Below are 14,404 nucleotides of genomic sequence, written 5' to 3'. Positions count from 1 at the left end.
TGAATCCCTCTTGGCAGCTCTGTGCAGGGCAGCCTGTGAGAACGGGGGCTCCTGTGTGGGACTGCAGACCTGCTCCTGTCCGTACGGGTTTGTCGGACCCCGATGTGAAACCAGTGAGTTCACACTATTTCTCTCATATTATTCAAATTAATATTACAAAAGCAGGTGATGCAAAATCAGGCTACCTTCCGTCTATTATTCTTAAAATGCAGTTTCATTGACTTTCTCCTTGTTTTGCTTTATTTGACTGTCTCTATTATGTAGTTGTGTCTCGTTACTGTAGTTTTTTATTAATTCAATCCAAAAAATCCAAAGAAATCAAATTAAATTAAATTAAATAATTTTATGTCATTTGGTTGGTCATTTTCTTACTATTATTTTGCTGCTATTTTATATTCTTTGGCATTCATTATTTTTTATTTAGTATTTGTTTAGCTACTTTTCCAACTATTACCTTTTTATTTATTGTGTATATTTTCTCTCTCTTGTGAATCAGTTTCTATCTTTGCTTTTGAAGTGTGTTCAGTATTATTATTACCGTTGTTATTGTTATTATGATGATGTCTTTTCTCTTTAGTGGTGTGTAACCGTCACTGTCATAACGGAGGCCAGTGTGTCTCTCCAGACGAGTGCCTGTGTCCTCCAGGCTGGACCGGACCCTCCTGTCAGTCCGGTGAGTGTCTCAGGGTCCACACCTTCTTAAACATCACAATTCAAGCACTTTTCAAGGTATTTCCAGGCCCGACTGCCTCAAATTCAAGGAGCCAACACGTTTGAGACACGGATCAAGGTTAATTACTGTTACAACACTGAGAACTTTTATAATGAGAACTAGGAGGCTTTACAGAAGCTCACAGACAACAATTAAAAAGAGGGGCTTGAATGTGTGAACACTTCTCAACTGTACAGTACACATTAAAGGAAGGCTTTACCGATTTTCAACCTGCTTTGTATCATTACAATGTCAGTAATATTATGCAGATGGGCAGCCTTTACCTTGTCTTCATGCTTTCCTGCGCTGAGAGCTCTGCAGTTTATTCCAGGCACTTCTGTATCAGAATGACACGCTATGCGTCATTCTGGACATTCTGGACACGGGGAAGTGAACAGATGTTGCTTGAAGGCGGCTTCGAGGGCGGTTGTTATTGTTTATTTTTATTTTTTCTGTATGTGCACATCTTAACGAGCCTTAATGACTCATACCAGCTGGCGGGGGGCGGAGTTTCTGCAGGCAGACAAACCGATATTTCTCCGTGTGGAAAACATAGAGAAGGTAAACACTGTCCATCTGCTTATATTCCCGAGATTATAATGATACAAAGTGGGTTGAAAATCAGCAACACCTCCTTTTAAGTTAAAAAATCAATAACTTAAATTTCTATTCATGCACAAAAGATATTTCAATGTATATGTATGTCTGTTTTCAAAAACTTTGAGGCCTTCATATTTTTTCTCAAATTCACAATCTTTCAAGGATTTCAAGGACCCGTGGTAACCCTGTTGTTTGTGTGTGTGTGTGTGTGTGTGTGTGCATGCGTGCGCGTGCGCGGGCATGTGTGTGTGTGTGTGTGTATGTATGTGTGCGTGTTCTCTCTGCAGCTCTGTGCTCTCCTGTGTGTCTGAACGGAGGAGTGTGCATTCGGCCGGACTCCTGCGATTGCCCACATGGCTTCTACGGCTCGCAGTGTCAGATCGGTATCTATCTATCTATCTATCTATCTATCTATCTATCTATCTATCTATCTGTCTGTCTGTCTGTCTGTCTGTCTGTCTGTCTGTCTGTCTGTCTGTCTGTCAGTCAGTCAGTCACAGTGTTATGGCTGAATCCAACAGCACTGATAGAGTTAATTTTTAAATGAGAATTCCATATACCAGTATCATCAGAATCATTATTCTCTTCAGTTCTGTAAAAAAGATTGCCAGGATTTATTTTTTTAATGTATACAAGAAACATTGTATGCTTCACATGCTCAGTTCGCCTGCTCACTGTGCATGTGTGAAGCGCATGTGCAGTGAGCCGTGTGCCACAGAACCCCTCGCCTTTCTTATAGTGGTGAGATATTTTTCAGGTTGTATTATATTGTCGTCTATTTTATTTATTTTTTGGTTTAATGAGTTTTAAAATTATATACACACACACACACATACACACACACACACAGTATATATATATATTAGGGCTGTGGCGATTCACTTATCTCCCGATTCGATACTATCACGATTCTTGGGTGCCGATTCGATTTATATTGCGATTCTTAAAGGTCCCAATTCGTGCAGCTGTAACCTCTTAAAAACGTGTGTCTCTGGTCCATAAAACATGATTCTGGATTAATCTGTCGAAAATATAGCAAACCCGTTTGTTGTGATGGAGTTCTCACTTCCTCATCTGGTCGCTTCCCAAGAACGGCCTGTTTCTATAATATATTCAGAACTAACAGTTCCCATTGGCCGCTGAGGGAGAGCCCGCCCCAGGCTCCCAGCGGCCAATCAGATTAGCGTCTGTGGACCAGCACGCTAGGTTGCGAGTTATCGTTAACTAAACGGTACTACGCTAAAGAGGACATCTCAAAATGCCTAGACTTACCGAATGCACCTCTGCAGTTGCTGGATCACGTACAGTTGGCGTCGCTCCAGCTAGAAGTGTTAATTTTGTGGCTATAGACTAAATGGTGCAGGTAGCTTGTGTGAGAGGGACCCGCGCAGTATGCAGGAGGAAGCTAGTGACGTCGTAATTCTCTCCAGATTCCTCTCTGGGCAAACGACGCGTTTGGGGGTGTGGCTTGGAGGAGACTGCAGGGGGACGCTGGATAGGGACAAATCCAACTGTGGCAGTTCTGAACGTGTGACCACTCATTACAGGGAGGGCTGACAGCAGTATATATGCATTTACAAGTAAAAACAGCTTTTGCACGGAATGGGACCTTTAAGTATTGCGATTCTACGATTATTGCGATTCGATATTACGATTTATTGCGATTTTTGTTTATTTTTTTCTTTTCTTTTTTCAGTTTGTTTGCTTTTTACACTAGATTAGAACATGGGAAAAGTTTAATCATACACTAGAGACTGTATATTATATATCATGAGTAGGGCTGGGCGATATAGTTAAAAACAGGGGCGGACTGGGATCATAGATACCAAGCAGGCCAGGCCGATATGGGCCGACGCGCGTGAAATTTGGGCCGTTTGAAGCCCAATTTGGGCCATTTGAAGCCAGATTTGGGCCGTTTGAAGTCCAATTTTACAATGAGATGCACCCACTTTAACCCTGAAGTGTAATTATTACTTCAGACTAACTAATAAAGTAATAAATCCACTAGTAAACCAGTAGGCGGCGCCTGGCCTGCTGTTCAGTGAGTGGCCTGACTGCAAGCACCAAAAAAAAAAAAAAAAAAACATTTTTTTTTTTTTGCGATTATCGATTCTGGAATAAAAGATCGATTCAAAAAATCGTGACATTAAAAATCGCGATACTTAGGTGAATCGATTTTTCCCCCCACCCCTAATATATATACCGTATATATATAGAACATCTTCGAGATGAAGAACATGAAGAATATTCAAATAATATTGCTTTCTGCATGTTTTTTCTTCAACCTTCTCTTTCTCTCCTCTCTGTTTCTCTCCCTCCTCTTCCTCAGCTGTGTGCAGTCCTCCCTGCAAGAACGGAGGTGTTTGTATGAGGAACAGTGTCTGCTCCTGTCTGGAGGGATACACCGGCCAGCGCTGTGAGAAAAGTCAGTTCAAACTCCTCTTCTCCTCCCCCACCTCCCTGCTCCTCTTCCTCTGCCCTCATCTGTCTTTCTTTTTATTTTGGAAGTGCAATACAAAAACAATCATAAAGACAGACTGATGTACAGACACAAAAACAACTTAAAACCAACAAACACAAGACGACACAAGACTTTAGACCAGTGGTTCTCAATGTGGGGGTCTGTGGACCACCAGGCGTCCTTGAGGGGGTTCCAGGGGGTCCCCAGAAAATTGATAAATCGTGAAACATTATTTATTTTACAAGAAGTTAACACAATCACAGGATGTAGAATAATTTTGATCAGAGTTTCTCTGTTATCTCTCGACGTACAATACACACTGTCTTAGAATTCTCGACAAAATCGTATTACAATAAAAAATATTCTCAGATTTGGAACCAAGTCTGAGAATATTTTGTCTTTTTCCTTCTTTGTTCTTCTCATAATTCTCTCTCCCCCTCTCTCTCCCCCTCCTCTCTCTCTCTCTCTCTCCCCCTCTCTCTCCCCCTCCTCTCTCTCTCTCTCCCTCTCTCTCCCCCTCCTCTCTCTCTCTCTCTCCAGGTGTGTGTGAGCCCATGTGTATGAATGAAGGGCGGTGCGTCGGTCCAGATGTTTGTGATTGTCCATCAGGTTGGCGGGGAAAGAGATGTGATAAACGTAAGTACTGCAAAACTAGAGACCATCTCGCAATGGGATTACACTAGCCATTTAAAACGAATGTGGGTCAGTGGTGTAAAGTGGGGGAAGCCGACCCCCTTGCTCGGATCACACCCATTTTCAAACTCGGCCTACATTTTGATGTCAACCTGTAAAGTTTCGTGACTGTATCTTGCACGGGTTTGGCGCTTTCACGTTTGCAAAATCTTTCCACAGACAAACAAACAAACAGACAGACAGACATATAAACACCTGGAAAAGTACTCAAAACGGCTGCTGTGGTAGTTTCCGCTACAATAGGTGTCTCCAGCACATTTTGCCATGACACACACACACACACACACACACACACACACACACACACACACATACACACACACACACACACACATACACACAGTGAAAACACTACCACCCACACGCTGTCACGGCTGATAATAATGATAGAAAACGTTATTTATTGACAATAGTCAGAACTGTCCGCAGGGCCCACAAGCCATTTTATTTTCTATGTTACATGTACAGTGTGAGCACTCAGGTCGTGACTTGATGATTGGACCGTACAGTGTGAGCACTCAGGTCGTGGCTTGATGATTGGACCGTACAGTGTGAGCACTCAGGTCATGACTTGATGATTGGACCGTACAGTGTGAGCACTCAGGTCGTGGCTTGATGATTGGACCGTACAGTGTGAACACTCAGGTCATGACTTGATGATTGGACCGTACAGTGTGAGCACTCAGGTCATGACTTGATGATTGGACCGTACAGTGTGAACACTCAGGTCATGACTTGATGATTGGACCGTACAGTGTGAACACTCAGGTCATGACTTGATGATTGGACCGTACAGTGTGAGCACTCAGGTCATGACTTGATGATTGGACCGTACAGTGTGAACACTCAGGTCATGACTTGATGATTGGACCGTACAGTGTGAACACTCAGGTCATGACTTGATGATTGGACCGTACAGTGTGAACACTCAGGTCATGACTTGATGATTGGACCGTACAGTGTGAACACTCAGGTCGTGACTTGATGATTGGACCGTACAGTGTGAACACTCAGGTCGTGACTTGATGATTGGACCGTACAGTGTGAGCACTCAGGTCGTGACTTGATGACTGGACCGTACAGTGTGAGCACTCAGGTCGTGGCTTGACGATCGGACCGTACAGTGTGAACACTCAGGTCGTGACTTGACGATCGGACCGTACAGTGTGAGCACATAACTCATGAGCTTTGGCTTTACATTGCACATGATTTCCTCGTACAGTAGAAGATGGAATTAAACAACATTTCTAAAATCGTAGTGTATGCCCAGCTTTAGTGAGTCTGGGTTCCCTCCTCCTGCACTTGCTTGCCGTGTGCTGTTACTTGGTTCCACCTCCACCTGCCTGCCATCATCCAATCAGATGCCAGGGCTGTTCCCTGTTTCTCATTAGTCTCAGTGTGTGTATTTATAGTCTGTGTTTCGCCTGTCGAATTTGTCAGATCATCTGTGTTGTACTCAGGGTTGCCAGGGCTGTGTGACAAAACCAGCACAATGGCCGATCAAAACCAAACCTGATTTTGAGATTATGGATGATGAATTTGAATTCGATAACCGCCCATATTCATTTGAGCTGGAGTAAGGTCATATGGATTACAAACTGAGGAGTGGGGAGAACGGGAGCTGCTATCACTATGTGACACATTGTGACAGACAGCAAACACAGCAGGCTGAGCACACTGCACCAGGGTAAATGCATTGTTCATTTTCTCATTATCTCTATGATATAATAAGGATATGAGCCGCTGTGTGTCAGAAAATAAGCTATTTACAGGACGTAAATACACACATTACACATGCCCCGTATTCCTCATGTCCAGGTCGCAGCTCAAAGCATATTATCGTTTCAATGCATGGATATCAAACCACCAGTGTGAGTTAAAAATCATAATTAAAGCTGGAAATAAGGTCCAGGTGGTAAAAAACTGGAATTCTCCTTTAACGTAACTTAAGTTAACTTAACTTACATTCAACTGGTTGAAACATGCACCATGGTCCTGTGCAGGATCTGTGCGTGTTACTGTTATGATGATGATGATGATGATGATGATCTATGTCATGTCAGATGCATAAAAGCCTACAGTGTAGGCAATAAACATCTGCAGGCCTGGATGAGCAAACACATAGAGAAATAAGTGATCACACTGATTCTGGCCTTTAGCCCAGACTTGAGAGTGAAGACGGGCTTGGTGGTACGTCACGCTGGCTGCGCTCCACGTTTCCCACCCCGCTGTAAAGCACAGCAGACTGAAGCGGGAGCAGGTATCCTCACGGCATCCCGCAGAGTCTGAGCCATCTGAACCCTCCAGGCTGGCTGGCCGATGCTTCCACGGGGGCATGATGTCCCCCATGTGGAAACTATTGATCCTGACGTCTGCACTGTTTTATGGAGTCGACCTTCAGCCTTCGCTGCGAGTTGCAGCCGGTTCCTCAAAATGCAGCGCTTCAGCTTTCTTCGAAGAGGCAGATTACAGATAACAATCTGTTCAAGCTGTGTTACAGTTCGCCTCTCTCCTACATATTATGATAGTATTAATTGTTCATAGGTCTTTCATATTTCTTTCCTATTTTTTGCTGTCATTAGGAGGAGGGCGTTGGCTCAGGAAGTGATGTCACAGGAACGTATAAAATGTACCCGGAAGCAGCGTTCTCACTCTTAATGTATGTCCAGGCGGAAGAGGAGTTGGATAGCGACTTACGCACCATTCCTTTTCATTTCTATGTATAATGTTTTGTGAGTTTGGTCTTTATTATATGTTGTGTCAAGCATCTACATTATATGAAAGGGAAAGTGTATGGAAAGCGCTCAATGCAAGGGAGCTCAACGCAACACCTGGGCCAGAGCACGTCATGTGAGCTTACCCCTTTGTTTCATTCTATTTCTTTTTTTGGGGGGGGGCATTCTTGCCTTTATTTCGATGGGACAGTAGGCAGACAGGACAGGTGAGAAGAGAGAGAGTGGATGACATGGGGCAAAGTACCTCAGGTCGGATTCGAACCTGCGTCGGCCGCGCGAAGGACCGAGTCTCCATCGTACGTGTGCTACCAAGTGAGCCACCGATGTTAGGCTCGTTTGAGATGAGCAAGTTCTACGCAGATTCGACCAGCGACTTGCTTGGCCCCGTTGCATGATGCTTAGAAAAGTTGACCGACTTGCTTCGACTGCATGAGCTACGGGACTCTCGTGACAGCGAGGCGCCCCCAGATTTAGAGTTATCAAAACAAACATGTTATAGATAATGACATCAATAACTCAATATCATGAGGAAATGGTGTAAATAATGTATATAATATGTGTATATCATGTTTTGTGTCTCCTGCAGCCACCTGTCTGCAGAAGTGTCTGAATGGAGGGGAGTGTGTGGGTCCCAACAGCTGCCACTGCAGCCCGGGGTGGCAGGGCATGCTGTGTCAGATACGTAAGTCCCTCCACCATCAAAATGTTCCACTGGAAGAGACGGTTAAACAGTTAATCTTATATTTTTCTGTTAGTATGACTATCTTTTTCTGTTAGTATGACTGTATGTAGATATCTTTTTCTGTTAGTATGACTGTATGTAGATATAGGGACTGCCCAAACTGCTTATAAATAGCTTATGTAGTATGTAGTATGCAGTTTTGTTGAATTTGGAATTATGTTTGGCCAATGGATGAATTTTGAGGTCTGAACAGATGTTTCACATCACTCACAGGCACAGCCAAGAAGTCCGTTTAATTGTATTGATTTCTAAGCAAATCAGCGGAGCTCACTTTGGTTCCTGAAGTTAGAAATGTGGAAGATTTTTTTCCAATATTTAATTTATTCAGAGACAAACAAATTGCTAGTAGTTTATATGGTTACAGTTCAGTTACAGTGTAGCATAGATGCTAGCTACAGACATTTATGTGTTTTTTTCCTGAAGCTTGTTATTTTAGCATGTAATGATATTTTCTTTTCAATATATTTGGTGTCAAATGGTGAATATCTTTGATAAGTAGCCGAGGAAAAGCTGGAACACGTACAGCGAGCCACTGCTTCATGGCTGCGTGTTGATTCACCCTGGATGGGCTTATTTTGCGATAATGACGGTACATTATATTTTCAGAATCAGAATCAGAATCAGAAAGACTTTAATGATCCCCGGGGGGAAATTGGGACAAGTTACAGCTGCTCGCACTCAGAACACACATAGCATAACAGAGTATCACACAGTATCTCCCTAAACGTAAACAGTCAATACAATAAGTAAAATGCAGTAAAATGCAATAGAGTAAACTAAAATGTTATTTTCCATAACGGACATGTTATGGGCAGCGTCTTACGGCTGCCATCAGGGTGATTCTATGTTTTAATGAGCAAATTATCTCAAACTACACCTCAAATGAAAAAAAAATATTGAAAGAAATACTTAAATGGGTGAATATGTTTTCACCCTCTGGATCATCAGAGATCTAGGAAGAAACATGCAGGGCCTCATTTGACCGACAGGCCCTGCTTTGGGAAACCTTGATTGGATCTTCCAGGATGTGTCTGGTTGTGTTCCAGGCTGATGTGTTGTTCGTGTCTTGGTCCCTCAGCTCTCTGTGAACAGAGGTGTCTGTATGGCAGCCGCTGTGTCCAACCAAACGTCTGTGCCTGCCGGAGCGGATACTCAGGTTCTCTCTGCTCCACCAAGGTAAGACAGACTCAACATGGAGCTAACAGTATGTTCCAATAAGATACTCAGGTTCTCTCTCCAGAAAATGTTCCATACCAAAGGTCATTCATATAGTAAAAAGTACAGTATATACTGTATGTATACTGTATGTTCATTTTGTTATTTTATACATCTCGAAAATTCTTATTGATGTATTTGTATTTTCTTTATTGTATTGGTTGATTTCTAAATCTAAACTCACAAATTCACTCGATGAATTGGAATGCACAGACCTTTTAGCGAGGTATGAACACAATGTTTTTTTTCATCTCTTAATTTATGAACCCTTTCCCTATTTACCGATAACCAATAAGTAGCCTAGAACTTTGTATTTTATTTCAAGTCAGGTTTAGCTGTGGATCAGAGATGGACAATATCGGACAATTTCAGCCTGATATATTGGTCTACTATTGTCTAATCCTATTCTTTGCTGCAGCAGTGGAAGTTCTTCTCATTCTATCTGGTTGTATCTAAAAAAAATCTAAACTTGTTCACATCAGATTGTGGTTGTTGTTGTTTTCAGCTCCCTATCACACGAGGCTGAGACCGAGTGGCTGAGCGACTTTCTGGGGATCCAAAGCGATACACAGAGAGCGGCATCTACAAAATAAAAGTCTCCACCACAAACTCTCGCTAGAACAACTCCATGGAAAATGGACTTATTCTTCTGTTCCTGTGATCACCAACCCACTTTGTAAACAGGGCCAGAGCACCGTGTCACTGTTTGTTTTGTCTATGAAACGTCCAGTAAATATCTGTTTTATTATACTGGATCAATCAGGACCAAAACAGCAGGTGTTCCACTCATCCTTCAGAATTATTAGAAGTAATAATATTGTTATTTTCCATAATGCACTGTCACCACCACACTATGAAAACCAACCCTCTGTATGAGTATTTATTTATTTTGGTTGTTTGATATTGTCTCATATTGTCATGTTGTATATATCTTAATCGCTGTATCATGTATTTCTTATTAAAGCATCTCTAATCAGTTTTGTAAGAAAATTAACGTCTGTTTGAAACCTCATTTTCCTCAGATCACATGATGCAGGCAACTCACTGACATGGATTTGAAATAGGTTTACACTGTGGAAATAGTTTGATCACATCTACAGTTTGTTTTCTTTCATCTGACCCAGACCTGAAAATGTGACTTTATTGTAACGGAGGAGAGCTAACAGGTGCTAGATATGTTAGCTAGTGTGCTAATAATGTGTAGTGTTAACAACTACTATGGCTAGCTATAACAAGCTGACATCTAAACACTAAATCAACAATCCAATGGATCAGTGAGGAAACAATCTGTTCAGTCAGAAACAGACAGAAATTAACCATTTTGTTCAATTCTGTTGAGACGACAGGCAGTTACTGTTTTACATCGTAATACTAAACTTAGTGCGTAGGCGTTACATTTGTCATTCCTTGTTAAAGGAATAGTTCAACCAAAAATGACAATTCTGTCATCTACTCCCCTTCATGCCAAATGAAACACAGGTGAAATGTTTTAGTCCATTAACACACTGGGAGGTTGCCAGCACAGCTTCGTAGCAGCCTTCTCCAAAACACCTGAAGTCAATGGGGACCAGTTCTTTAGAGTTATAAAACAAAAACAGCCAAACAATCTCGCTGTCTGTGAATAAAGACCTAGTGTAATATTTGTTGCAAATCAGTCAGCTGTAGTTCAGATTGTCCCTAAATGATGGTGTAAATAAATATAGGTCTTTTTGGAACTCTGAAGAACTGGTCCCCACTGACTTCAGCTGTTTTGGAGAAGGCTGCTATGGAGTTGTGCTGGCAACCTCCCTGTGTGTTATATGGACATACCTCACCTGTGTTTATACTGACATGAGAGGGAGGAGATGACAGAATTGTCTTTTTTTGGGGGGTGAACTGCCACCGGGGGCGCCCAAAAAACTGGTTCTTCTTTCTGTTGACATTCACAGTATTCATTCAGGAGCATTTGACTTTCAGGGTCGCCGGCGGGTCTGACGGGCTGTGAGGAAACAAGGATTAAGAGATTAACGAGTTTCTGCATTAGCTCTGCACCAGTTACACTGACTCCACTCCACGTTTAACCCAAGACTAAAGACCCCGAGACTCATCACAACTCATTAGGATGAAGCAGGCCATAGCAGGACCCGGCCGGCTCCATCGGCCCTCTGTTGATATTTGTTGCTAAACTTGCTATCGCTCTAACGCCCGGATGAATCTTCGGCATGCAGTGGATTCTTGTTCATTTCCCTCGCGCGTCATTTGTAATCGGGCCCTTGAGCGTGCTTGATTCGTGCATTTCCTCAAGTGTTATTTCCACAGTTGAGGGTATCTTTGCTGTAGGCCTATTAGTGTTTGTCTGCCCTTTTGCCTCATAAATAAGAAAATATCTCCTTGTGGCTTTTTGAAAGTTTTGTGTTTCCAGATGTTCTTTATTGTTTTATGATTATTTATTCAAAGAAGTCATTTTGGCACGAATCAAGTGAAATTGACTAAAATCCGCAGATTATCTGCCAGTGCAGTGAGAGAATTTAACTAAAAACTATCATGAAATGTGCTGATCTGGAAACAAGAGAAAATCACTGGACAGCTTGACATTTTTCAGTGTTTCACAAGAAAAATGCGAGTCTCCGGAAAAAGTTCCTGACATGAGATTAAAAACATCCTGCTTCTTTAGATTCACTCTTCGGTCATTTTAATACTTTGCAGTGATTTTAATACTTTGCAATAGTGTTTTTTCCTGCACTTGTCAGCACAATCGTTTCAAATATACGGGTTGATTAACCTTTATTTATATCTGCTAATAAATCTGTACATTATAAATGCGTTTTCTCGCATTCCATCAACCCATGTAGGCTATGTCCGCCATGCTGGAGACCACTCTATAAAAATCACTACAGATCAAAGTATAAATGATCAGAATTTACTGCCCTCTGGTGGCAATAATAATGCAGTCCAGTGATATGAAGATGCAACTGAAAATATGATGATCTGTTCATGAGATCCACAGCTCAGTGATGAGGGTTCAGCTTTCAAGGCAAGTTTATTTGTATAGCACAATTCATACACAGAGGCAATTCAAAGTAATTTACACAAAGACAAGATCTCAATGCAAGACTTTACTGTATAACTTACTTAAATTGGAAAAGCCACATTAATTGTGTTTGTAATAAAATAATTAGGTCAATTGGTATCAACAGAAAAATATCTAGTTTGGTTAATCATTCATGTCGATTAACCTTCTATTACAGCTTAATGTAACCGATGAAAATATTGTGTGGGCAAGTACATTTACCTCTTAATCTTGGCAGTATTCTCATCATGCAAAAAAGTGTGTTAGGTTGGCTACATTCTCCAATAGATTAGAACCATCAGCTACTCTTTTAAAAAAAAACTCAAAATACTCCCCATACATGATATCAATACACTCCAGGTATGCACCTTTGTCCATAAATGTTTATACTCACCTGTCTCTCTCGTATGACATGCGGGTCATACTTCCAGCAGAATTCAAACATACATAGCTACACATAATACAAGATATTAACATCACCTCCTTCTTCACCCCAATACTATCACACTACAAATAACCAATTTTCAATAAGCTACAGAGAGCCATATTATGTAATAAATATATCCACATAGCCAAACACGCATCATCCATCAACTCATTAAAAAATCCAATCTCAGAACCTCTCTGTTGAGTCACATAGTCCTCGACTCCTTGCACATTACACACTACACCTCACATTGCCATGTTTTATGTTTCATTTCATTTGCTTTTATCGTTGTTTGTTCTTATCTTGTTTTTGTTTTGTTTATATTGTATGTTTTGCTGTAATTGTTAATATTGGTTTAGTTTCTTAGGTAGACCTCACGTATCCAAAATATGCTCATTGATATTAGATTAACACATTTGTACACAGGTTAATATTTTTTTCTTTGTATCTGCTAACAAATGTGTACATTATAAATACATTTTGTCACATTCCATCAACCAATGTATAAAACCCCCATGCTGGGGAGGGACCACTGATCACCACAGATCAATGTAGAAATGATCATTAGAGATTTACTGCCCTCTGGTGGCAATAATAATGCAGTCCAGTGATATGAAGACGCAACTCAAAATATGAACAGTTCATGAGATCCACAGCTCAGTGATGAGGGTTCAGCTTATTTGTATAGCACATTTCATACACATAGATAGGCAATTCAAACTGTTTTACATCAAATACATAAAAGAAAAGAGCATACAGAAATAAAATAGGCTATACATAGGCTATTAAAGTGAAAAAGATCACACATATTTTGTCTTATTATTAGCCTACACTTTAACATAACATTAAAAGTATAATTTATTTGATTATGAATAGAGTAAATGTATTATGATACTCATTAGAATGAATTGTACTTGATCTCATATACAGATGGAGAGGCTGAGGTTCCTGAGAGCCAACTTGCTTAGAAGGTTCTCAAATATCCGCGACCCCTTTTTGGCTTACTTTGACGAAGTTAAGAACGACTAGTGGTGACTGAGGTTAGGGTGATAGACGATTTACCTGGATGGTTTTCCATGGACCCCTTTCATAGGATCTCATGCATAATATCTTGTACAAGCACATAAACACCTTATAGCACCACGTTACAATACTAAATGTCAAAGATGTGTTTTTGTTGTGTTGTTGTTTTTGTTTTGTTTTTTCTTTTCCTGTGTCTGAGCTTGTTTGTCTTGTTTGTTTATTGTTTTGCAAACATTTGAAAATAAAATATTGAAAAAAGTAATATACTCATAAAGTTACATGATAGGCGATTAGAATTAAGTTAATTTATACATGTATGTATGTATGTATGTATTGTAACGGCACAGGCGAGGCCTGTTCGCGAACCCGGGTCTCCAGCTTACAAGCCCAACACGTTAACCATCAAGCTAGCTTAGGCTCACGTGCTTGCTCTTATCCTTAGCGACCCAGGATCGCTACACTACCTCCTCCTGTGGGAAGCGCAGCCCCTGCGCTTCAGCTTACTCCCTGCCTTACCAGCTTGGTGCAGCAACTGGCGGACGCTTTCAGCTCCCTCACGCATCCCATCCGGGCTGCCTTCCGATGACCGCGCGGCCATCCCATCCCACTTCTGACACCAATGTAACGGCACAGGCGAGGCCTGTTCGCGAACCCGGGTCTCCAGCTTACAAGCCCAACACGTTAACCATCAAAGCTTAGGCTCACGTGCTTGCTCTTATCCTTAGCGACCCAGGATCGCTACACTAT

General features: G+C 41.4%; 1 protein-coding gene across 1 annotated transcript in view; it reads left to right on the top strand.

Moving 5' to 3' along the window:
• LOC310773278 (von Willebrand factor D and EGF domain-containing protein) overlaps positions 1–10,016 on the top strand; it is a gene marked incomplete at its 5' end in the record, with an annotated part of 66,994 nt that extends 56,978 nt beyond the window's left edge. Inside the window, 8 exons of the mRNA XM_083633156.1 lie at positions 18–113; positions 578–673; positions 1,600–1,695; positions 3,642–3,737; positions 4,314–4,409; positions 7,788–7,883; positions 9,022–9,119; positions 9,664–10,016. Coding sequence (XP_083489282.1) covers positions 18–113; positions 578–673; positions 1,600–1,695; positions 3,642–3,737; positions 4,314–4,409; positions 7,788–7,883; positions 9,022–9,119; positions 9,664–9,684 — 695 coding nt within the window. The 3' untranslated portion in view covers positions 9,685–10,016. The remainder of the gene's footprint in view (positions 1–17; positions 114–577; positions 674–1,599; positions 1,696–3,641; positions 3,738–4,313; positions 4,410–7,787; positions 7,884–9,021; positions 9,120–9,663) is intronic.
• Positions 10,017–14,404: the final 4,388 nt, after the last annotated feature.

This window comes from Poromitra crassiceps (assembly GCF_964638095.1).
Source record: "Poromitra crassiceps genome assembly, chromosome: 3".
NCBI classification, from domain to species: domain Eukaryota; kingdom Metazoa; phylum Chordata; class Actinopteri; order Beryciformes; family Melamphaidae; genus Poromitra; species Poromitra crassiceps.
Note: the sequence above shows the minus strand (reverse complement) of the source record. Positions and strands in the feature narration are given on the sequence as shown.